Source organism: Tetranychus urticae, chromosome 2, assembly GCF_039701765.1.
Source record: "Tetranychus urticae isolate SD_2017Ah chromosome 2, NJAU_TeUrti_SD_1.0, whole genome shotgun sequence".
In the NCBI taxonomy this organism is placed as follows: Eukaryota; Metazoa; Arthropoda; class Arachnida; order Trombidiformes; family Tetranychidae; genus Tetranychus; species Tetranychus urticae.
This window is the reverse complement of record NC_142959.1, coordinates 27,967,361-27,993,797: the sequence shown is the minus strand read 5'-3', so window position 1 is coordinate 27,993,797 and position 26,437 is coordinate 27,967,361. Positions and strand designations below refer to the sequence as shown.

At 31.1% G+C, this 26,437-nt stretch overlaps 1 protein-coding gene across 1 annotated transcript in view; it reads left to right on the top strand.

The window, feature by feature from the left end:
- The window catches only part of LOC107360210 (muscarinic Acetylcholine Receptor, A-type), a 45,786-nt gene continuing 19,349 nt past the window's right edge, over positions 1-26,437 (top strand). Inside the window, exons 1-3 of the mRNA XM_025160399.2 lie at positions 1-271; positions 1,362-1,477; positions 4,059-4,212. Of these exons, the coding sequence (XP_025016167.1) occupies positions 96-271; positions 1,362-1,477; positions 4,059-4,212 (446 nt within the window). The 5' untranslated portion in view covers positions 1-95. The remainder of the gene's footprint in view (positions 272-1,361; positions 1,478-4,058; positions 4,213-26,437) is intronic.

The following is a 26,437-nucleotide window of genomic DNA, read 5'->3' as shown; positions in this document are numbered from 1 at the left end:
CATACCTGGACATTGTTATTGTCACCCTTTTATTGGCCTTTCCAGTTAAACAAGAGTCACTATCAATTATTGCTTCTCTTTTATTACCACTTAACATGGAACTGTTTGGCGATTCTTCAACGATCACCATCAACTTGAATGAAGACCCGCAACAAGTTACTTTGTTCAACAATGAAACATGGACACCACCCACTGATAACATTATTAAAGAACCTGAAACTTTTTCCATCGCAGAAACCATCATAATTGCCTTTATTACTGGTTGCTTCAGGTAAACTAATTTCAAGTTTGTTCACCAATTTCAATAGCTTTTCCCAGCATTCACTTTCTGCACTCATTTATACACTCATCTGTGAAGGTTGAGTCAAATCACTATGACAAATAAGTTTTCAATTGTTGGAGTCAAAGAGCAACTAAACGACTAAAGAAAGAATCAAAACTAAATTGAACTAAACCTGAAATCGTCATCGAATTAGAACCGAAAATTCCAATAGTGAACATCACTGAATAGGCCTTTTTTCTTGGTCGAGACAGTTGAACGATCAGCACAAAAAGACATTGACATTGGGAGAAATTCAAAACGCATTGAAAGTAAAGAAAGCAAAGCAATAAAAGATTTTATTAAGTTCAAGAGGAAGAGATCGGCTTCAATAAAACCAAGAGGTTTAGATGATCTTTCAATCAGTTGAAGTGAAAAATTAGCATTGACTCATTTCATCAACAATTAGTCTCTTGGATTTCAACTCTTATGAGTTGACTTTTCTGGCTTTTGAGCTTTGCTGTCTTTAAGCTTGGTTTTTCAATTATTAGCCTTAAACTCTTGTTGGTGTTAGCATTAAGAATTTGTGAATTTTCATGAGAATTCAATGCGAACGAAAATTTTTTCAAAGCTTGTAGTTTGTAATTTTATTCTCGTTTCTGGATGATGAACCTGAGCTATCAGAATATCTATTCCAATTGCAACTTACACATCTTCAGATCAATTGGTATTCCAGGGATCAATCTTATTATTATTAATATATTGTCTGATGTAAGTGATGAGACTTTAAATATTGATTTGAAGAACAGCATTTGATCAATAAATACAATCATAACATAAGCAAACTGTTTAATTAACCGACTAATTGGAATTTATAGCGAATTCCCAATCGAAGATTATCTTTTCAATTTACTCTAAAATGGTGATTTGGCAAATTGAACTCTTTCATTGAATTCCATTGAGTTTTTATCGAGTTATTGACTAAAATAAATAAAACAAAACTGAAGTCAATAGCTTGATGAATACGATCTCAGGATTTGTCATCTTTTGTAAAGCTTATCAATGAATATTTTTCAATCAACTTTAGTTTTCCTTTTCACAGTATAATCACTATCGTTGGTAATGTTATGGTGATGATTTCATTCAAAATGGACAAGCAACTGCAAACAATCTCAAATTATTTCCTTTTATCATTATCAATTGCTGATTTCTTAATTGGTAAGTTTCAATTATTCATTATTCTCATCTTGATACCATTGAAAAAAGAAAAAGAATGAACCGGAATAAACAAAATTGAATTTGACTTAAGCAGCATCATTTCGATGCACATCTTGAGCTTATTAAAGTCGATATTCATTGAGAATGTAAATTGAAAAGTTTATCAATTGAAGGAAAAAATGAAGCATCAAAATGAAAAACAAGGCTTTGCAGAAGTTTGAAACAAATCCAATCAATTAATCATTTTATAATCAATTGTTCATCTGAAAGCTAATAGATGACAATTTGTAATGGAAAGTTAAAAAGGGAAAAGGGATGAAATGAAACGATACAAAAAATAGATGATAAACTTGTGGGAGTTTTTCACCTCCCAGAAGGCTTAACGTAAAGATTGAAAAGTGAATGAGCATGAGGATGATGACATGAATAAAGTTATAATTCTAGATAAGACCTTTGGAAGGCAGAATTGTATTTTTTGAGGTTCGAGTCAGTGAAATGATAACAATAATGTAATCACGATGAGTGATGTTACCTTCATTGGTAAGAAAACCTTTGAAACTTGAGTTGAGTTGTGAGTTATCCAAGCGTTTAAAGAATCTCAACTAATCGCTTTGACCACAAGTAGTAATGAGTTTCAACAAATGAACAGAATTATGAATGAATGGAAAAATGAACTTCAACTATTGGAAGACAAATACTTTTTATGACTAATGTTGACAATAATTATTTAAGTCAAGCATGCATTGATATTCAATTGTGTCATGAGAATTAGTAAAAAGTTTTACTAACGAATCATTCTTTCGTTAAAATTAAGGAAGTGTCTCACGAAAGCTGATCCTTGTCAATTCAAAAAAACAGAGATACAGGGCGTTAGCGCTAAAAACAAGTTTTATTTCTGAAATAAATCAGTGACCTTAAACAATAGAAAATTTTGACAAGCACCACTAGACTTGAAATTTTATTAGAATTACTTCAATCTCGCGCTCAAGGTCATTCAAGGTCAATTCGCTATTTGACCTTTAATTGACATTAGAAGGTCATTCTCTGAGAGAAAAATTTTTTCAGATTGGTTAATTTTAGTCCCATGGACATAACTCTTATTATCGGAAATATAATTGAATTTTTCACAAAACAAATTTATTAACTGAGCAATATGGAATCAATCATATCTTTTGGCCAGTATGAGTTATGAACTTCTAACAGACATTACCGATGCAGAAAGTTTTGTATTTACGAAATGCCATTCTAATGCCAATTAGAGGTCAAATAGCGAATTGAACTTGAATGACCTTGAGCTTGATATTAAAAAACTTTCAAGTCTAGTGTTGCTTGTAAAAGTTTATCATTTAAGGTCACTGCGTTATTCTAGAAAAGAAACTTTTTTTACCGCTAATGCCCTGAACTTCAGAAGAAGTCATCGAAAAAGCTAAATTAACTCCCTGCAAAAGTTATGTTCAGCTAATTTCGTTTTATCAGTTTCAATAAGGTCTAATATAATCTCGGTATCGATTTGCCACTTGTGACGATTCCCAAAAAATTATGAAAAAAAAGTTGCTTGACCAACTATTTAAGCAAAGAAAAAGCTTTTGAAAGTAATTATTCAGAGAATCCAGAAAAACTTGTGATAAACGTTACTGTGCGAGGAGAACAATCAAGAAATCTAGTAACCGGGACGTCTAAGAAACGTGGAAATATAGTAGCAGTGGACCTACAGAAATTGAACTTTTAAATGATTTGTCCGCAATATTTCGCTACAACACATCAAATTATGATTTTATTGTGCTCGTCGAAAATGACCATAATATAGCGCAATATAAAACGCTGAAGTCTCGTCTTTGCGTTCTGCAAAAGAATTTGTCATATACGTGGATAAACTCAAAAACTCTGAAAGTACTCAACGAAAAAAATTGGTGCATTTTCAGCAATTATTATTGAGTTGTACCTCTCATCTTAACCAACTTGCTATCATTGCCTGTTGAAGTTTTTCAGTTAAACCAACGTAATCAAATGATCAGTAATGGTCAAGGAATTACTAATAATCAGTATTTCTAATCTCAGTATCGATTTCACACTTCTGACGGTTCCTACGTTAAAAAATATTTGAGCCATCAATTTGTGACAAACATAAATCAGTCCAGGAAAAAAGATTCGATTATGGTAAATGACATTCTAATGATAGTCAAGGGGCCAATGAAATGTATTTTATGGTTGTTTTCCATTCACACCGTTTTCAAAATATGAATTTTAAGTTTTTCTAGCCAAGTTGGGTTTCCGGAAAGATACATGATATCATTGGAATCCCTTGTAATACAAAAATGCACAAATATTAGTGGTTTAGTTTGACATCTTTGTGGCGAAACATTTTGCTGAAAATAACTTACATGAGACCGTAACCTCGAATTGGAAAACTATGTTCAAGAGTTGAAAGTGGTGATAATTAAGATTGAAGATGGTAAAAGAGAGAACTTTAATTAGAACCATTTATCAATTTTGTTCTTTTTCTTTTTCATCTTTTCCTTCATCTGTTTCAACAAATTTTTTCGCTGTTGACAAACTTTTTTTTGCTTTCCTTTCATTTCAGGTTTGATATCAATGCCACTTTTTTCACTTTACACTCTATTGAACAGATGGCCACTCGGACCATTTATATGTGATACTTGGCTTGCTATTGATTATTTAATTTCAAATGCCTCAGTTTTAAACTTGCTCATCATATCTTTTGACAGATATTTCAGGTAAGAACTTGAACAATTTCATTTTAAATCAATCCATTTTTAAAGTTACAATTTCATCATAAAAGTATTAATTATGCTTTTCATGTTCGAATGACAGTTTCAAGTGGAAAAAAAGATGAAATAAATTCAGAAAGAGTAAAAAAAACTTGAAAAGAAAAGTTCTTTTACTGAAAACACTTTTGCTTACCTTGGATATCAAACAATATTCAAGTTGCTTTTGATTAAAAGATTCAGAGAAACCATTCTATTCTTTCCTGAACAAACTTTCAAATTTAATTTCGACAATCATGTAAGTTGAAAACGAAAAACGAAAAATGAAAAATCGATTCTTCTCGATTGGAAAACTTTTGATATTAAACTTTTAACTTTTAATTTTGACCTTTTCTTCATTTCATTCTTTTCATAATCATTAGATATATTGATAACTCTTACTTGAAATCGATTCAGTTTCATGAGGAAAACACTCAAGAACTAGCATCAAATTGAATGAAATATTAGAAAAATTAAAAAAACTCATTTTCCAAATTCGATTTCAAACTTAATTTCGTCCATTTTTCACGAGCAAACCGATAATCGATAATGTTGAACAAAAGAACAAAGTTTTTGAGTAAAGATTTTCCTAAATGCTGTCATTTAAAAATTGAAATCAAGATTGGAATTAACAGTTTCATTCGTCCATTTGATCGACAAAAGTCAATTCCAATATTCAGACTTCGTTACGAATGAAGTGAATCCAGAAAAACTGAATTTTGTTGCAAATTTATCATGTTTCTCCTTTTCTCTTTCCTCGATATTCCCAACAAATAAAGTTGAACTTTTTTTCCTCACAAGAAATGAGAAGTCATTTTTTTTCTCGATGATCGATGATTTTTTCCTTTTACTTGTCAATTGAGGTAAATGGTTCACTGGTTTCATCTTTTTGCATACATTCACTGTTATCATTATCATTATCATCTAAGTGAATCAACTGAGCAACATTTTCCTCGTTCATAAAGATTATTATTGACTTTTTTCTCGAACCTTTTCAAACATTATTTAAAGTTATTTACGTGAACATAAAAAAACGGGAAAAGTCAAATTGACCAGAATAAGGTTTAATGAACGACAGAGAAAAGTCTATTTTCATCAATTCTGCATGGTAATCATCATCATCTCAGATATGATAGTAAAATCCAAGTCAACTGGGAACGAACTCCCAGAGCATCTTTGGTCAATTAGAGGACAAAGATGGTTGAGGAAAGGCTGCATGAGAAGAGGCTTAATGAACGAGTTTAACTGAAACTTGTTTAATGTTTAATATGAAACTTTCTTATTCAACTTCTTGATGATAAATTTATCCCTTTAATGATTTTCGGTGAAGGTTAAAGTTGCCTACCGATTCTCAAAGGAATGTAATCATTTGGTTTTCAGTCATTTTTTTGCTTCACTCTTCATCTGTTCATCATTATACTCATCATTTGCCTTCATGAATCTAAACTTTAAATATGAAACAGAACTGGGAAAAAGTTCTAATGTGAATATGAATATTCCTTTTATCATTACATTGCTCCAGCATTTAGCATTTCACTTCGAATTTGAATGTTTTCCTTCTTTGTTTATTTGTCTAAACTTTTCTTCTGTTTCCAGTCAACTCTTTTTTTCGGTTATTACTTTTCATTGTTCATTCCAATTCTGTTTTTCCTCATCATAATCATCTTTATATTAATACAGAATGAGAATGAGTTCTGATGAATTTAAAATTGATGAAAAATTGAGTATTATTCTTGGTTAAACTCGAGTTAACTTTGAATTTTTGTTTCTCTTGTTGTTATTGTTCTGTTGAGTTATCATGAAAACCTTGTTTTCCTTTTTTCTTTTTCCCCTGTTTTCTTCATTTGTTTTGCAATGTTTACTGTTATTTTTCAAACGGTAAACAGTGCAACTGCAGATTCAAGTCAACGAATGAAGGTAAATTTAAATGAAAATGACAATGAAAATTGTTTGTACAGAGAAAGAACTTGGAGAAACTCGAAAAAGTAAATGTTGAATTTTCTTATTTGCTTCTCTGGGTTACTCAAAGTTTCTAATTTAAATGCATCGAGAAAAAGAAGACTTTATTGCAACTCAATTCAAATTTGATAGACAATTAGTAACATTTGATTATCACCATTCATCTTGAGATTCACCATCTAATTGATGGTGAATGATGCAAGATGCTCAATTTGACTGGGATTTAGTCCAGGAAAGGCTGGTTGTCCGTTGTCAGTGGTTAATTGTGACGAATTGTTTGAATTGGCTATGCTTCTGTGATGAATAGTCAAATGTCAAAGTAAATTTAGCGATCGCTTGTTAAAACCAACTAGACATCAATTGGTAATGGATTAGACCAAGATTAATGTCTTGTTTTACTTGATGAGAAATGGCTTTGAAACAAGATCAGCTTGTAGGTTAACTCAAGTTGAATAATTTTATCGGCAAAAAACGATTTATAAACTTGTCCTGGGTTAAGATGAGCCATATTTTATGATAGCCAATGTTTATTCATTTAATTGGCTTACTCAATGTTCGAAGTTGATTTGATCCTAAACTTAATTTACAATTCAATATCTGGTTAATTAACTCACTAAATATGCAATTGTTGACTTGTTTACAATTAAAATGTGTTTGCCCATTACATTTTGTTACCTGAGCAATTTATTCCAAACACAATTAAGCCTTCGAAGCCACGAAAATCAATGTTTAAGTAACAAAAACTTGTGACGTTCAATGTATCACAAGTAAAATTTAACAACAGGTCTGAGTCAAAGTTTAACCAACCCTGCTTCGTATAAAAAGCAGTACTTTAAAGATTTGACTTGATGAATTTGAACCTTAGTCATGATTGACTAAGGCTGTTAAAAATGATTAAAGGTTCAAAGTTAGGTTAGGTAAGGTTAGGTTAGGCAAAGGCTTGCCCAACGCTTGCTATTCATCAGGTTATTTTGCATTATTGAGACAAGTTGCTCTGACTGAGCATTAGCTTGCAATCTCAGTGACTAAAAGGTGAAAGGTTTTCATTCAGGTTATGAATGTTTGAAGCAAATGATTTTTTTAATTGAAATCTTTGTTTGTCTGGAAATAAATGCTCAAATGATGTGAAACGACAAATTAAAAACAACTTAATTAATTAATTCTTTATAATCCCAACAGAAATTCATCAACTTTCAGAACTAGGAAAAAAAGTTGAACCAATGAGAATGATGAAGATGACCAAAATTAACCTCAATAAGAGTGAATGCTTTGTAATGAGGAATGAATGAAAAAAAACTTAAAACTGAAAAGTTTGAATTACTAATTATTTTAATCTCATCATGATTAATCCAAATTAATTGCAAATTCCATTGTTCCAGCATTTATTTCATTCCAACATTTCAAAACCATTTTTCATCCTGAATAACGATTATGACCAAAGAAACTGAACACTAAAAAAGCACAAACATAAAGCATGTAAAAATGAAATCTCATTAACCAAGTAAACAGTAAACCAATTGAATATAAAAACATGAATCTGTTCATGATATTCATTTCATGATCCATAATTTAAACTTCATAAATAGTGATTGTGAAATAATCATTATTCATAGCAACTCTGAGAATCGAATTTTGAAAACTTTTCTCTTTTATAATTCAATATTTACCATGTTTACCATAGCTCATCATCTTCAGAGCATCCAATTTCTGCTTTACACAGCAAGGTCAGAGAAAAGGGACAGAACAAGAAAAGGAAGAGAAGAAAAGGCAGAAAACAACAAAAAAACGAAAAAAACGAATGATATTCATCAAAGTTGATTCGCCATTCCAATCATCCTTTTACCACCTCAACTCCCACTCAACCTTTTACCATCCCTAGCTTTTAACCTGTCAAATTTTGACAAATATCCTTTTGTATCTTCATCTACCTTCATCAACCTCAAACCAAACTCATCTATTTTCACTCTCTTTACCCATTTCCAGTCCCAAAAAGCAAACCAATTCACCTTTCACTCATTTCCATCCAACAAGTTCACTCGTGAAACAGCAAGCAACTGCAAGGCTCATTACCTGACAGAAGAAGCAAGAAAATGAAGTTGGGAGAAAAAAAGATTCGCATTCACTCAGAATTTCCCAAAATTCATAATTATCAGTCATGCAAGTTTAATTTCTGTTCTCACTTTTTTCTACCTTTTCCTGATTTTCCCTGATTTCATGTAGGTGAAGAAAAGGCAGCGAAAAAGTTGCAGACTGAGGAGAGAAAAAAAACTTCAATCACAACACTTGAAATAATATCAGTTATCTGGAAGAAGAGCACAAAAAGAGAAAAAAAGTGTTTCAAGAAAATTTCCAGAGTCAAAAGGAGATAATAAGAGTAAAGATGAGAAACTCTTTTTTTTCCTTCTTCCTCATCTTTTTTCATCATCACTAATATTTTCCACTATTTTTACGGTAATGAGTTGCTTTATGGCAAAAAAAGGTGAACCAAGAAAAGCGTTTATATTACACTGAAAAGACAACTTTTTCCTTCCCTTAAGATGGTTATTATTAGCATTAAAAAAGACTGCCAATCGATACATGGAAAGGTTGAGACTTCATTTCAAATTGATTAACGAAATTAACTTTTTTTCGCTTTTCACTCCCAGCACTTGGAGTGTTTATTTCAAACTAAAAACCATAAAACATTTGAATCTTGTTTAACCATGAATTCTGGTTGAATCATTTTTTTCTCTCTTTTGTCCTTTTCTATCATCATTTCCATCATCATTTATCTTGACTCATTTTTTTCTCTTCAACATTTTCTTGTCTCATTTCCTTCATCCATTAATCTTGAAACAAACAACATGAACCAAGGAAAAAAACAAAGTCAAACAAGAATCTCAACAATTTTAACCGACGACAAAAGGCGATGAAAAGTTGAAAAACATCAACTATTTGTTCAAAGAAAATGAATTTTGAGAAAAAATTGAACAGTACGATTTGCTTTATTAATTAACCAGAATCATCTTTATTCAGAAAAAAATGTTCAACCATTTGATTAATGAGAACCAGTTGTAAAGATTAATTGATTCCAACGAACAATTTTCTAATATTGAAACATATTTTACTCTTCATCTGATACTAAAAGTGTTTTCTTGCATTTCACTTTCAACTCACTTTTTGTCCTTTAATATTGATTAACATTAAAACATCATTTTTCCCTCTCTTACAAAATACCTTTGATAATAACAATAAAAGTGGAAATGAAACGTCTATTATAGTCTTCACCTTTCAGGATTGATTATATTAATCAATATTATTCTCATGTTAAATTTATCATTTTTCATGACTTTAATCAACCCAACCAACCATGAAACAGTCAACATTAAGTTATGTTTAACCATTGATCAATTTGCTAGTAAAACAAAACTCGAATTCGTTTTTTTGGAAAAATTTTCTTCGATTGCAAGCTTGAATCCAACAAGGAAGATTATCTGTTGAAGGAAAATTGCAACTTTCCGAGAATGAGATTTGAAACTGAGCGATGAATTTGTTTTGAAACTCGATTTTTACGAGAAGAAATGTTGGAGTAAATTATTTTCATGAAGTTTTTTGAAATTGCTGAGGAATCAAGGAAAAAGAAATCTTGAAGTTTCTGGCTAATCTTGTAATTTCATTGCTAATCAAAACTTGAAGTTGAAAGAAGTTAGTTTAAGGGTTAAATCGTTTTCGTTTTTTTCTCTTGATTTTCTTCTTCTTTTCAAATTCAACCCTTTACTGACTTGCAAGACCTTCTTTGATCGCTAACTAAGTTATATCTTCTTATCAAGCTCAACTTTGATTTTATACTCTTTACTTTTTCCTCGAATCGTTCACTTGTACATCCAAATGTAAATAGACGAGAGTAAAAATAAACTGCACAGTAAAGTGAAAATGTTCATTATCATTAATAAAAATCATTGGAATTCTCATGATAACCTCAATATCAACAAAAATCATTTCCTTTACCTTTTCATCTTCATCTTTCATCATCTTGTTCCAATCCACATTCACATGTTTCCCGATTTGTGTTGACGCTAAAGACTGGAATCTCTCTTCTTATCATCATTATAATCAGTGTTAATACAATCAATGATCAAGATGAACAAATAATTGATTGAATAGGTAAACAATACAAATCTGATGTGTTCAGCATTTGGAGAAAAGAAAAAATGTTGCAAAATATTGATTCGAAAAATTTTCTTCAATTTTGTTCCTGATCATGAAATTTACAGAAAAGGTTTAACCTTTAAAAGTAAATTTCGATTTTCAACTTTTTTTTCCAAAAAAATTGTAGTTTATCTGATTTACCGTTTATCGATAATCTTGAACTCTCAATTTGAACACAATTGCAACCACTAACAATTGATCTGCAATAAAGCAAAGTAAATGAAATTGATGCCAAGATGAATATCAATTAACTAAACATTTCCGAAAACATTTCACAGCTGAAATAATCTCAACAATTAATGTTGCAAGTGTTAACATTCAGTCTCTTTTCAGAACAATATTTATCTCAATCCATTCGATTTCACTCCCAGTGATATCACAATTTTCACTCCCATTATTGTGTTAAACCTTGACATGATATCAAGTCCCATTAGAAGCAACTCAATATCAAGGTTTCCCATGAATACCTAGATCATGTTAAACCATATCTCGAGCCAATTTCCTGTTAATACAAATCAACCGAAGAAAGTAAAATATCGAATTCATGGAATAACAATAATAATGATAATAACGATGTTAATGTTGACATTAATGATAGCAAATCTTGTTCAAGTTAAGGTAATAAACGTAAAGTAACTTTGAATACAAATTTGATTCAATAATAATTGAATTGAATTTACTTTTTCTTTTTTGCTCGCTCTTTGCTCATTATAATTTGCCTAACTTTTGTCACTTTGTTCAGTAATTCATTTGTATTTTAGCATGAAAAGGTTTGTTTAGAGGAAAAAAAGCAAAAGAAAATGACGAAATTCGAAAATTTTGCGCAATTCCAACCTTTATCCTTCCCTTTCACTGGGAGTTTGGGCAATCCATTTTCATTGGTAAACAGCAATTGTCAGCTTGATCAGATTGCAAGCTGAAAGAAAAGACTGATTGTCAACTTTGCTCGTCATTTTTGTGATTCATTATTCACTGTATCTGCTTTTAATTTTCAGGGAAGTAGAACATTGGTTGAGAAAAAAAGTTCATTTTAAAAGGGTGAAGGAAAATTATACAAAGTAAATAAAGTTGTCGTCATTGAAAATAACTGAGAAAAAAATCGTAAATGGTTTCGATTTTTTCTGTTTACAAGTGTGTTATTGCCTTTTATGCTGTCATATCATGGTATGATATGATGGCAGAGAGATTGTCATTTCAGATGATCGCAATAATTAGATTAAAGTTGATATAACCTTACATTTTTATTTTACCAAATTAACTCTTTTTTCTCGTTTGCTTATTCTTCAGAATTTTCATTAATTTTTAGATAAAAACACAAAACTGACGATAAATGCAATGAGAGAGGGAAAGTATGAAAATTGATGAAAGTCTTACAGACAAAAGGCTATCATTAAGACTTCTTTTAACCGGCAACAGTGGCTTTGTTACGTTGAGTTATTCATCGATAAAAGCCTCGCCAAACTGAAAGGATTAAATAAAAATGATGAAGAAAATGCTTATCAAGGTGGTAAAATTAAAGATAGTTTCATGAAAAGTGCAGGACAAAAAAGGCTCTTATTAAGCTCACTTCAATGAGGAAAGGCGTTAAATTATCAAGGTCATGCAAAAAAAGCTGTATTCTTTCATGTTAATAATAAAGCGTGTTTATAAGCAATATCCAACACTTTCATCATCTTTCAACATCTTTAAAATTTTGTGAGTGAAAAACCTATTTTTGCCAAAAAATTTTCAACTTTTTACTGTGAATCGTTTTTATTCCAGTTAAAATTTCTTAAGTTAAGTTATTATTTTTGACGGCATGTCTATGATTGGCTTAAAATTATTGGCTAATATTGCTAACCGCTTGCGAGAAGGAAATGGAGTTGTCGAGCCACTTGGTGGGTCAATAGTTTATTTCTTTAATGACATGCAGCAGTTACCACCTGTTATGGATATGCCATGGTATGATGAGTCTCAGCTGCTATGAGATCATATGGAAAGTTATCTCACAGACTATCGAGGAATACTTCCCATTAACCACATCTCATCGTCAATCTGCTGCAGACCAAGAACAATTCCGTTGATTATTAGATAGTTAGGCAATAGGCATGACATCGAATGAGCAATATGAATTATTGATGACGCGACGCGCCGCAATTCTTCCTCAAAATGAAAGAGAAAGATTCAACGAAGCTGTGAGACTTTTTTTACAAACGGGATCAAGTTAAAGATTATACTAGCAACTTGCTTTTCGGTTGTGGTCAACCAGTCGCATACGTTCCAGCTATTCACAATACTCCTTATGCAATCGAGGCAAATGACGAGATATCACATGGTCTTTCTGCAGATTTATACTTGAGCATTGGTTGTCGAGTTATGCTCCGTATCAATCTATGGACAGAAGTGGGCCATGTATAAACCCTATTCAGTGTTTAACATATTGAACAAGCTCAGATATAACTTGAGCCAATCACCTTGCGCTTACACTGCTAAATTTTTTTATCCTTGACGCTCATTTGTGCTAATAACTTTTGAACCAGAGGTCAGATTTCGGTGATATTCAAGCATAACCTGATGATATACAACAAAAGAATTTTCTGTGTCCTAAATGTGCACTAACATCGTACAAAATTTATGAAAACAGTGAGGAGGTAAAATCTCTATGGGATCGGCTCTTACCCTTTATGGCAAAGTGAAATGCAAACGATAATGATGATGGCGTTGTAACAGTTGAATGATTTTTTTGTATCCAAATCATTCCTCTACTTTAAATTTTGATTAACCTCAAGAGTAACCACTATGATTGCTCTTTAAACCTCATCTAATCAGCATTAACTTAACCCGCTGATATTATTAAATCCATTCTCACTCATGAAAATCACTCTATCAAATCTTTTCTTCTTCTCAATTTTACCTTTCCAGTAAATTCCATTCACCATCAATGGTTTCCAACTCTGGTTAGCTCTCCATGTTATTCATTAATGATACAGATTAACTGTTAATCTTCTCTTTTATTGCAAATTCTCAATCAACTGTTGGCCAATTGCAATTCAATCAGTTAATGTTGGAATTGGATTCAATTTATCTCAGTTTGCCAATTTAGTTTCCCTGAAATCTCATTCAATTTTCCCTTCAGTTTATTGAGCGAGCCGGAAATTTCGCTATATCGTATCATTGAAAATATTAACCAGGAAGACGAACTTCTAATCGTTATTCAGAAGTAGCAATGGAAAAATTGAATTTTTAATTCAACTTGATCAATAATTTGATTGATGATTTCATTACATTTTTCAGTTGATTAATCATGTTAAATTGTTGAGCAAAATCTAATGTTGAAAATGTCTGAAGGCATTTGAGCTGAGAAAATTTTACACTGAAGTGAACGAAAATTAGTGGAAATAAACTTTTTTTAATCAAAAATTTTGATTGTTACTTGATTGATATTGAGAATCGATCGATCCAAAACTGACATTCGATAAATGAAAACAAACAAGCAAATAAAAACAATGTTGAGGTTAAAATGAAGGAGAAACTTTTTCAGCTCAAAATTGAAACTCCAATGTTGATGAAAGTCATTTTGTAAACGTGGATGAAACGACTTGAAAATTTGCTGTCAAATTTAATCGTGGAAAGCAATTATGTTGATCCACTTGAAATTTGTTATTATCATCATTTATTGTCAACTTTGTAGTGAAGACTATAAAAAAATATTGTAACGAACTGTTGATAATAACGTTTAAATGTTAAATATGGTGACATTTTGCATTGCAAAGTTTTCCATTACTTTCATTATTTTTATTTGTTTGGACAAAGGACCAAAAAAGTAAAATTAAACTGAGCAAATACACATAAATCTAATGGGAAGAGATAAAAACAAAACTCATCTCTTCTCTCATTTGGTCATGCAACATTCCAGACTCTGTAATTGTCTCATCATCATCAATCTAATGGTTAAAGGTTGATCTATTCAAACATTTAAACCGATGTCTAGAAAAAAAACATTTGAATGAATTTAAATCTATCAACTTCAGAATGATGATGACCAGACATACCAGGTATCTCATGTTATTAATATTATTTGAAATTTATTTTTTGCTTTATTTCACCATTAACCTTTTCATTGCAAATTGCAAAACTCATCATTGCCAAGTCTCATTAGGCTTAACAATGAGTCTCACAACCTAACAGTGTCAGTCTTTACCCATCGAAGTAAGCTCAACAAGGGACTTTTTCATACTTCATTTGCATCATCTTTTCTTCATATCGATCGTCTCTATCATCTTCATTATCTGCTAGATCATTTTCATCATGGTTTTCCTCATCATTTCATCATCATCTTCCTCATCATCATCATCATTTTATGGTCGCTGCAGTTATCGGTCTATCCCATCTGACTAGGCTGGTGGTGTTAAGCCTCTCAACCTAGCAAGTCACTCTTTTAGGATCACATTTGCTCAATGAGTGTCTCTTTGTCTGTGTGATTATCACTAATATCTTTTTGATATAATTGCCTTTATCATCACAACATCATTTTGAGTTTCATATCATTAAGACAGCTCTTCATTTCTGTTCAAACTCTAAACGCTGAGTCTGGAATTCCAAGTTGACATTATTTTCATCTTTTTCATCATCTTTCTTCAACACCATTACTGTATCACCTGTATTTTCTTCAACGTTTTTTGCTTCACACTTGACTTGAATGATTTTACCTTTACCAATGAGACACAAAATGTTGCTTGGAATGATATTTTTTTGGGTTGATCAACAGATCAAAGAAGACAAAATATCATTTTTATTCAACAAAATGATGATTTAGATCGTTTCTCTATCCTTTTCTCTCTCTCTCTCCACTCATCCTCATATTTTTCCATCTTCCGTTATCTGCTCATTTTTTCATCCAAGAAAAAGCTTCTTTTGAGAATGAGAGAGAATGAGAGAAAAAACAAAATCTTTTCTTTTCCATTTCTCATTATTCTCATTCACTAAATCCGGTCTTTTCATCCTTTCTCAGTTTTCTCGTTGAAATACAACTTGAAAAATGGCGATTCACTTGATTGAAAGAGCATCAAATGAAAATCATCAAAATGATCATTGAGTAAACTTGAATAATGAAAAGCAAACAAAAACAAGTCTTTACAATTTCATGATGATTATCATTATCATTACAATAAAAGTACAAGAAAGAAATAAAAAAAAGTTCAATTCATACTGAGTTTAATCGTCACAAGCAAACTCTTATTTTCACCCATTTCCAATCAATAATGCACATTGACTTAAGCATTACTTGAACGTTTGCAAAGTTAATATTCATTTGCTCGTTACATAAAAACAGGGAAAAGTGTTCAATAATGAATCTCGAATATGAAAACATGTTGCAGCAACAACAACAAACAGTAAACAGCAACAAAAGCAGAAAAAAAGTTAAACTTACTCATATTATTATCGTTATTATTATTGCTATTTTTATTATTATTATGTCTTTCCATTCTCAATCTTTTTCCCTTCATCATCTACATCACACCAAGAACTTCTATCACAATCTTTTCATTCATTTTTTTCTTCCTTTTTTTCTGTCTTTTCCATCTTTTCATCATCGTCATCTTCTTCTTCTTCTCACTGGTTTATCTTTTTATTACCTTGTTATAACACTTCTCATGACAAGTTATTATATAAAACTAATAAGAGAAATCCTTCTTAACCATCCATATAATCATTCCTTATCTCTAATCATCATTATCATCGTCAGTATCTCATGAGAAATGAGAAGCAAATATAACTGTCAACCATTCTTGAAGATAAACGCCAATTATGGCCTAAGGTCACAATATCAATCTCTTTTTTTACTTCAATATAGCAACAAGAATCGTAATAATCTTTCCATCTTCATTATATTGATATTGTTGGATGTTCCGAGAATCTTTCAGATGGATTGATGAAAGTGTTGTTTTGCTTTGTATGGTTTGTATAGTCGGACATTGAGAGGCGAGCTTTGAGTCTACTCTGATCAGAGGTATGCAAATGGTGTTGTAAGAAGTGCAAGAAAATCATAAAGATTAATTGCCTGAAGGATGACTCTTATGGTAATGCATTGAAGATAAAAAGGGTCAAAATCTTTGATGTAAAGGGTCAAAATTGCCTCTAGGTTTATGAGGCGAAACCAGGTATAGTAATGAGTTGGATCAAGTTGAAAGTAATTAATGAAAGTAATGATTTCAGGTTAAACGGCTTAAGTACAGAGGGTCCAGTTTATGGCGAATCAGTGAATTGCTCATAATCTGTGTTGTGTGAATCAAAATAATTTCATTGTCGGATTATCTTGAGGGAATGGCAAAAATGGTTAGGAAAAACTATCTTAAGAGTTGATTCAACATACGTTGAGTCAGTGATAATTGGCTTTTAGAGTGCGAACATTGACTGTTCTAATATGAAAAGAAATGATCACTCGATATGATAAAACAATCGAGGGCGAAGCCCGAGATTAACTAACTGCAACGAGAAGTTATATCTCGTTGCAGTTAGTTAATTAACAAGCAAAAATCGGAAAAAGTTAGTGCACACAAAAAAATTTCTCTAGTCATTTAGAGGTCAAATAACGTAACGAACTTGAATGACCTTGAAAGATCAAATTTGTGGTTCAATTTGCGAAAACCAAAATTTGACTTATGTTTTCTGTAGTTATTCCTAGTTTCCTCACATTTTATCAATATCATGAAAGTCTGTACTACTCAAAATTGACTTGCAGGTGGTTTTGAGGTGAAGTGAACGAATGACCTTAAATGATCTTGAAACTTTGAAACAATCGTTTTTCAATTCTCCATAGCATACAGTTCAAACATAAGTAAACTAGCATCCTTAGCTTTTGAAAGATTGAATAAAAAATGCAGTAAATGAGGCGGAATAGCCCTGTACTAAACCAAACCCAATAATCATTAAGTTCATGAATTTCCTTTCCCGATCCCTGATAACTCATTTAAAGCCCAATTTCTTACAACGCTTAGCCAAGGCTTCTTTCAATTCGCAAAACTCAATAGTTTTGACCTCAAGTTTGTCGAGCCTTTATCAAGTTACATTGCATGAATATTTTGACAGTAAACTGATAAGAGATAGACAATTGATTTGATCAAAATACCTTTTTACCAACAAAATTGTCACCTAAACTCATCACTAGCAGAAATCTGAAAGCTTTAATGTTATCTCAATTTTTGCATTTATCCAGCCTTTAAAGGTACTTTATCAAAGCATTACTACACTGATTACTCGATGAAGCAAAAGCTGTGCAAATGGATTGAAGCTGGACAAGAAAAATGAAACCAGGTTAAACTGGACACTATTGGGTTTGAGGTTTCACTTTTGAGCTTACCAATATTTATATAATTGTATTATCTTCATGTTCATATTACATTCTGATTCGAGACTCAGGCAGCAAGAAAAAACTAATCAACCAATACTTTTCTTCTTTGCCTTGTTTAACCAAAAAAATAAAAGTTGATTACTTTTGATGAATTGGTTTTAGCATTATAATACGAGCGCAATTTATTACTCTTGATAAGGAATGTTAACAATGTTTCCTCTGAATGACCAGAATAAAATGGAAACGTAATATTCAACAATAATTTTCATCACCGCAATTCTCATGTTATCATACCCTAAAGGAAGGTTATTATTATTGATAAGATGTGATGACAAAAAAAGGAGTCAAAATTGAAGGAAAAAGACGAAAGAAAAGAAAACAAAAAATGAAACATTGAACATGATTTCATGATCATTAGCTGAGTAACGTAAGTAAAGACAAATAATGATAACCGCAATATGATTAGCTAATGGCTTTTCATTTCATTACATTATTGACTGGAAATCTTATTATATCGTCGAGCTGAATGTTGATCCAGAAAAGGCAACATTTTATATCAAAAATCTCATCAGTTTGTCCGAACTTTTATCACAACTTTTTTTTCTACTTCTTTTTCGGTGTTTTGTTTGCATCACCGGAAGCTTAGTTTCAGATGAGAGGAAAAAATGAATAGAATTGAGATGAAAATATTGATGATTCTCATGAGATTCAACAGAACTTTCATGAGTGAGAAAAAGAAGGTAAAATAGTAATAAATTGTTGATAGAGAAAAGAAATGTTTTCTTCTTTCTTTTCCGTTTTTACTCTTTTTCATCTTTACTCTCATCATTTTAACCTTCATTTTGTTCCTACTGATATCATCAACTCTAATAGTTTCAACTGTTTATCATCATCATCAACTTCCTTTCTTCTCACTTTCAACCTTTCATCATCTTTTGCTTTACTTGTTATACTTGAAACTGTTCAGCTTTCATCAAGTTTACGTTTTTGTTTTATTCACATTTATCCATCCAATTTAACCATGAATAGATTCATCTTCCGGTCAATGTCAATCCCATTTCCGAGCTGAATTTGATTCGCATAAACATAAGGGTTTGGGTCAAAAGAAAACAAGATTTACCTTTTACCAAACTCCATGATTGTACCTTCCCAGCCCTAGAATATTGAAATTTCAAAAAAAATCCCAATCTCTGATTTTCTCTCTGAATCATCATTTGAAGATTTTTCCTTTTCATATGAAACTTTATGGCCACAAAAGAATCAACAAAATCGATCGAAATTTTACGTTGAATTGGATTGATCCATTCACAAGCAACTTACGTGGTTAGCTAAGACTAACCCAACCTAGCTCCTGAAGGGTTGTTAGGTGACTCGACCAACACTCCAAAGGGTCACACGAGATCAACTTTTTGTAGGAAAATCAAAAGATATAAAGAATGTTGTGCAGATTCGGCGATTTTCTGAGTTATTCGAGTCTATTAGATTCCAAATGGATTCCCAGAACTTTTCAGTTTACTCTGAGGAATGATTAATTTCCACCAGACAAACCAAGACAAGACAATGAAAGGTTCTCAATGTTGAAGTTTACCACTGATATCAAACTTTCAAGACGAGCCTTTACTCTTCTGATAAACTCTCGTCAACCTCCAAACTCAGTGCACTCAGGACCTCCTCTTGCGTTACACTTGGCAGGTGAATTGAGGTTGAATAGAAGGCTGAGTTTTACTTGTCATTTTTTAGTGAAAATAGATCAAGTTATTGGTCGCGTTTTTGTTCTCACCAAAGAGTATGGCTGACCAATGGAGATAACACTAGTGTTAACAGTAATGTGGATTGAATGATACTTTGTTTCTTACTATCACTTGAAATGTCATCATTTTCGTTGAAAGTAACCATTTGAAACGAAGAAAAGAAAAATAGTTGCAAAAAAGTTATCCAACTAAGATGAAGATGAAGTGAAAAAAACTCGCAACATTGAGCTTTACCCTGGAGTGAAAATTATCCGACATAAATAAGCATCAATCATTGAATATGTGAGTGACATTTTACTGGTCAAATCAGTCAACAAGGAAAAGCTTACTTTTTTTTCCTTCTTTCATATTCACGTCAAAAGCTCATCAGAATGGGATTTTTTCTTGCACTTGTTCCTCCTCCCTGGTCAACCTTTTTTTGCCTCCTTCATTCTTGTTATGTTTACATCAGATTATCTCAATGGTGAAATATCTTTCTGTTTCCCATTAACATGCAACGATATTCAATCTCTTGATCTTCAGATCGTCATCAGATGTTTGAAAGGCGACAACAGAAGTTGAACAAAAATGGAGCAAAAAAAGGATAAAAAATAAGATAAGATGTTGAATGTCAAAAAGTATTATTAATAGATATGAACTGACCAGAGAGAAAAGAATGACCAGAGAAAAGATGATTCAGATGGCGGAGTTGAAGGATAGATTAGTTTGTATTTTTCAAAATGAAATCAAAGATGAATGTTGAAAGAAGAAAGTTGAACAAGAAAAGGAAAAGGTTGAAATGGATGGAAAGGGAAGACAAGTAGTTGGCTATTGATCAGGATAAATGAGCGTTTACTTCATTGAGGACAGTTGGGAAGAAGAATGAAGATGGAAAGAACAGAGAATGGGTCAGTAGAAAAGAGGAAAAGGTCAGTTGAGTAGAAGAGCTTTTCTTTGGTCAATTGCTACATAAAGCAGCTAAATGAAAATCTTTTCACTATTCAAGGCTAATTCAATGACTATTCAGAGTTTTTTTTCAACAAAATTTATCTTCCATTCCTGTTATTGTGTTACTTCAATTATAAAACTCTATTTATTTGCTCAACTCGGTCACAAGATTTGTGTAAATTAAATTTTCTTGCCTCTCATTCAGTAATATTTATCAACTTTAACACGAACATAAACAAGGATTAAAGGTCTTACCAAAGGTCAATGCTCATTATATCTGGTCTCTTCAACTGGTTCAACAACGAAAATAAACATTTCTATCAACATGAGATATCGAAGTTTCCACAATTAGAATTGATTTTATTTTTTAAAATTTTCTATTTATTGCAATTCGAAATGAATTGCTTTTACTTTGCATAATTTCGCACGATTAAGGCGTTAGATTTTCGAGGCTATTTTGCAATAAAACTTTACCTAAGTTTGATATAACATTGAATTCGTTTGGATAAATAAAGTTGATTTGATTGAGATTCATTTCTTTGCTTTCATATAAAAGTTTATTACTTTTGTAGATTTATTAGATCATGAAACTCGTTAGAAGTTGCTTTCATTTTATTGTTAGCAACTGTAATGTTTCGATTTGCAATGTTAGATCACTGATCATTATTATTAAAAGATTAAGGTTGAAACTTGTAAACCTGCAAAAAGTGTATCGACTTAGAGATTTTTATCCTTCCAAATGTTCATTTAATCCTAACAAACCCAACAACTGATTTACCAACATTTGTTGGTCCAAATTTTATTCAAGTTTAGAGAATCTTGTAAACCAATAACAGAACATTTCTTGAAAAATCTTGGAAAATCTATTTCGAATCTAACAAGTGATGCAAGTTTGTCCAAAATTGTTTCATTTTCAGACGAAACAAAAGGATTATCGATAAATTTTTTCATGTTTTAAGATTCGAAATGCACGTTAAATTTGCTTGAGTTGACTTGAACTGGCCCCATCGTCTTATGTTTGGTTATCTCTCAATCGAGCCGAGTAAACAGTTGTTCTCAATATTAACTCGAAATTCATTATTTCTATGAAAACACTTTGCCTACATGATGTATCGGACCTCATGAATCAAGTCTGAATAAGTCACAATTATGAATAACATGGCATGTTAATTTATCAAAGAAAAAATCTATTTATCATTCCTTCCACTGACTCATGAAAACGATCGATAATAATAAAAAATAAATTGCAAAGCATTTGATAAAAGGGCGTTTACACTAATTGAATGGATTCACTTTAATTTGGCCAAAATATACAAAAGTTTCAAATTGACTAACAGTAGAGATTCACATTTTCATGATCAAGACCATGCAACAAGATGAGAGATTAAAAATTATGCAAAATAATGAAACATAAGCTTTAATGTTTCATTCACCATTCAAATGAACTCATATAAATAGATCTCGAAAGTAAAGTAAAAATTATCACAAATTATTTAGCTGATTATTCATTAATTAGATTACTTCAACTCGAATTCATTTATAAGTCAAAACTGAGAGCTTCTGATTTCCCTCTTCAGTCCAACGAAATAACCATTTTGCTTAGTTCTATTGAATGATTTCCACAAATCACAATCAAAACAGTTTAAACTTGAAAGTGTCTAAAAGTTTACAGCATTTTCCTTTCCTGACAGATGGAACCAGAAAAGAATCGTTTCATGCAACTGGCTCAGAACGATTTCGAGTTTACTTTTGAACTGAACATCTCTTAGCTCAACAAATATTCTTTTGACTCAAATCCATTGCAACAATAAATGAACAAATAACAGTTCGAACAAAGAAACTTTAGATTCGTGAATGTTTCATTTGCACAAATGTTCAAACAATGGAAATAGTTTTGCATCTAATTTGAACGAATTAATCTTTAAACGAAAAGAAACTTCAATTGCAGTTCAATATATTGCAATAAAATAGTTTTGACGAAAATGTCTCTTTTCTTTTCTCTTGACAAGTCTAATTATTCACTTGTTATGAATTCAATTTTACAATTGAGTTAATTTTCTCACCGTGATTACTTATTTCACTTGTTTTCCCTGATTCAACTCTGGAAAATGTGAAATAAGAAAAGGAATAAAGGAAGAAGAAGAAGAAAGGAAAAAAGGAAGAAGAAGAAGAAAGGAAAAAAGGAAATGCATTAAGTCATGAAAATGAATATGTCAAAACAATGACATTGAGTTTAGTTACATTTTTATTCATAATATCAAAGACTCAGCATGATGAGGTAAAACCATGAAAACAAATATCGCACAAATTTGTTTCCCTTTTGTTTTCCTCAAATGTTCAACCTCAATTTACATTTGGCATGAGCAGCCTTAAGAACTGAGTTTAACAGTAAATTATCATCAATTGCAACAAGATTTCAATCAATAAACATTAATAAGACAATTTAGTTTTCCCTGAAAAAGTCGAGAAAATGGTTTGAAGGGAAAAGTGAATTTTGGCGAAATTTTGTCAAAAGTTTAACTCTTTTCCATTATTTAATTTGTTTCAATATTGAAATTGAGATTGAGTTAATCAAATTGATCAACTTGTTTACACAATCGATTTGTAAAAACAGTAAATTCAATTTGTTCAGTTGATTATGTTTGTTCAACTTTTCCCTGTGATTCGTAAATCAAATTAAAATGGTGAAAAAAGAAAGGTTTACTGGGAAAAGAAAAATTAATAATCGGAAAATGAATAATTTTGGTCTCATTTTTACTCTCCTTTCCATTATTCAAATGTTGAACAATAAATCTGGAAAATCGTATTTTCTCGCCATTTTTTACACCGATAAAGATGAATATCATTAGTTTCAATCTTTACTTGGAACCTTCAATTGTTCAATTTCTTCTTCTGTCATCTTTACTTTCACTTCTTACCTGATCGTCTTTACTCATTTTTATTGGCATCATCTAACTCAGCACATATTTCATGAGAAACTGAGAAGCCAGGAATAGACGAAAGAATAACAAGAGAAACAATTTTTTTCTGCAAAAAAAGCAATTCTCTATTCAGTTATAGACGAGATTCAATCCATAATCTCATCAAGTGAATGACAAAAAATATTATTTTTCAGATTTCTTGTTCTTCTTCTCATTACTTTCATCTTAATGTTATGAACAACAATTGAATAAACAGAAAGAACAAGAAAATCGAAGGAATTAAGAATTTAAGTTTCCCAGATTCTGTAATCAAATTTAACCTGAAACTAAATACAAAGAACATTCTGAACTTTTCGAAATTTGATTCTCATTAATATTTTAATGAACGAAAAATGAGCAAAATTCGTTGGATGAAAATCTCATTGCGAATGTTCATTTTCAAGTTTACTTTTCCATTTGAAAAGCGTTTAGTTTTGTCTCTTTGCGACTTTTTGATGAACATCAAGTCATCAAGTTTAATGATGTAAAGCGTTTGAAACGTTAAATGATGCAAAGTGTTCGTCAGTTGATTATCCAACGAACAATCAGAAGAAAATTTCGTCACTTTCATTGTTTATTGACATTAAATGATGCCATGAGTTGAACAAAAGGAAATTAATAGTTTAGTTAAGATTAGTTCTTGAGATTTATCCAGATCACTTGAAAGACTATTTGGTTGGAACATAAGAGTCTTTTTGATGAGAGAGACTGGATAAAGGTAAGTAAGGAAGAAGAAGATGATGAAGATGAAAAATGAAAAGAAGGAAAAGTCAGCAGAAAGTGATGAGCAAAGAAGGAAAGAAGAAAGAAGAAAAAAGTGTTTTTCTTTTACTTTTATGGACAGATAGAAACTCTCATGAACATCATTCAAGATTCATTTCCCATTGAGCATTTCATGTTGCTGTCTAATAGAAAGTAAATTGTATACAAACAACAATTTAAAAGCTAAATTTTTCCTTCCTTTCCAGTCTTCACTCCCAATATTTTTATATACATTTACCAATATCATCACTCGATAGTTATTTTTGTTGTTCACTTGGAGATTGGACAATTATCACCTGAACGAGACATCAATCATAATGGAACTCAACTTGTTCATGTAAATCCTTCCATGTGATGGTCGATTCTTTTATCGATTTTTTCTTGTTCCCTTTGCTCATTAATGAATCCATCTTTTGCCGTGTTTTATGGAAATGAATTTATTCAATTGCAAGGAAAAGATTTTTTTGCTATTTTGTAAAATGTGTTGAACTTGTATCAAGTTTCATTGTTGAATCAAGAATTTTATTAAACTTTCGTCGCCAAAACAAATATTTTGTTTGCTAACAAAGTCAACTGAACAACTTTTCAATGGAAATTTTTTCTTCAAAAATCAACGAGTTTCTTGTTTTGTCTAGATAACAATGTAAGCTCGACAAATGTCAATAATGACCTTTGAAATAAGATGTTTGGAGTTTCAACATTTTCTCTGATTATTAAAATAAAAGTCAAACTTTCTTACTGGGAGTGCAAAATCTGTGAACTTAAACAATTCGTCTCGGAATTGAATTTCACTTTTTACTGTTTAAGCTTCTTTCCATATTGCAATTTGTACTCAAATATTTTAATGAATCTCAAGTTTAAATGTTTAACCGAGCAAAAAATCATTCATTGACGAAGAACGATTATAATGAGTTTTGTGTTTTGGGATTGAACTCTTTATTGGATTGCTTACAATGTAACCTTTAGATTGCTTTCGATTCACAGAACTAAATAGTTCGTGTCTTGATTAGCAATGGAATCGAAGCTCTTCTTTTCATCATTGCTGATGCTACATCCAGTCAAAATCCTTCGAAGCAAATCATTCGAAAATCGTCTGAACATTTCTCTCGATTTTCTTTTACCACAGCAGCTCAGTAGAAAACAATTTTGAACAAAAATATTCTTCTAAAAAGTCTTGATTTAATCGAAAATTGGGAAACGGAAAAAGTTCCAAATGTACTTCTTTAGCATCGAAGAATCTTCAGATTCTTAAATCTTAAAATTCGCAGAACTCAGAACTCAGCCATTCTCATTTGTCGATTTCAAACGAATGATGAATTATGCATTTTGAGATATTATTAGAAGTCATTGAATTACTGATTTCAAGATGATTGGTTTCACCATAAATACTTGAATAATTGAAGCAAAATTGTTACGAAATTTGAAACTCAACAAGCAATTGATTTAATCAAGTAAACACTAAAGCTTTTAAATGTTTAATCGGCTGAATTTGGAAAGAATATGAAAAATGAAGAGAAAAAAGTATTCACTTGAAAATGTCATTTTGTTTCTTCTTCTTTTCTTGTGACGATAATTTGAGTAAAAGCTGATTTATCTGTTTCACCTTGAGCAAAACAATTCAACATTTACAATCTGTAAATTGATTGCAATAATGTAGGCGAAAAAAAAGGTAAAAATAAAATGCTCATTCTTACCTTTATCATCAATAACAATTGTAATAACTTGTTTATATCTATTTAAATCTAAACCAAAATCCAATTACATTTAAATCCATTTCTTTATTTTCTTTTCTCTTCTTCTTTTTCTTTCTTTTTCATCTTCTTTTCATCTTCAATTCCAATTCTCTAATCGTATTTTTACTTCCTTCCCATTTCATTTTCAATGTAATCTCTATTTCAAGATGATAAACAACTGAACAGAATAAAATGATTACAATAAATCATTTTGTAACTCTTTTCCTTTTTTTAAACTTATCGCTTTCGCTCAAAATTCAAATTCAATTTTAAACCATTTAACATCTATTTTCATGCCAACATTCATTAATGATAATTAAGCTTGAGAAAAGCGTAATTAATTGCAGCAAAAGTAACATCAATTTAATCAAATTTTTCAAAAGACATTCGAGTTCAACTCATTTTCCATTCATTTATCATTGAAATTAATTCCTTTTACAACTCAATTACAACTCGAACCAGAATTTCCATCAACTGAGAAAATTTCAAAATCCATTTGATTTCAAATTCTGTAAATGAAAATGTAAAGTCAATAAGTCAATAACATTCATGGACATGGAATTCAATCTTTCTAATCAGTTTGGA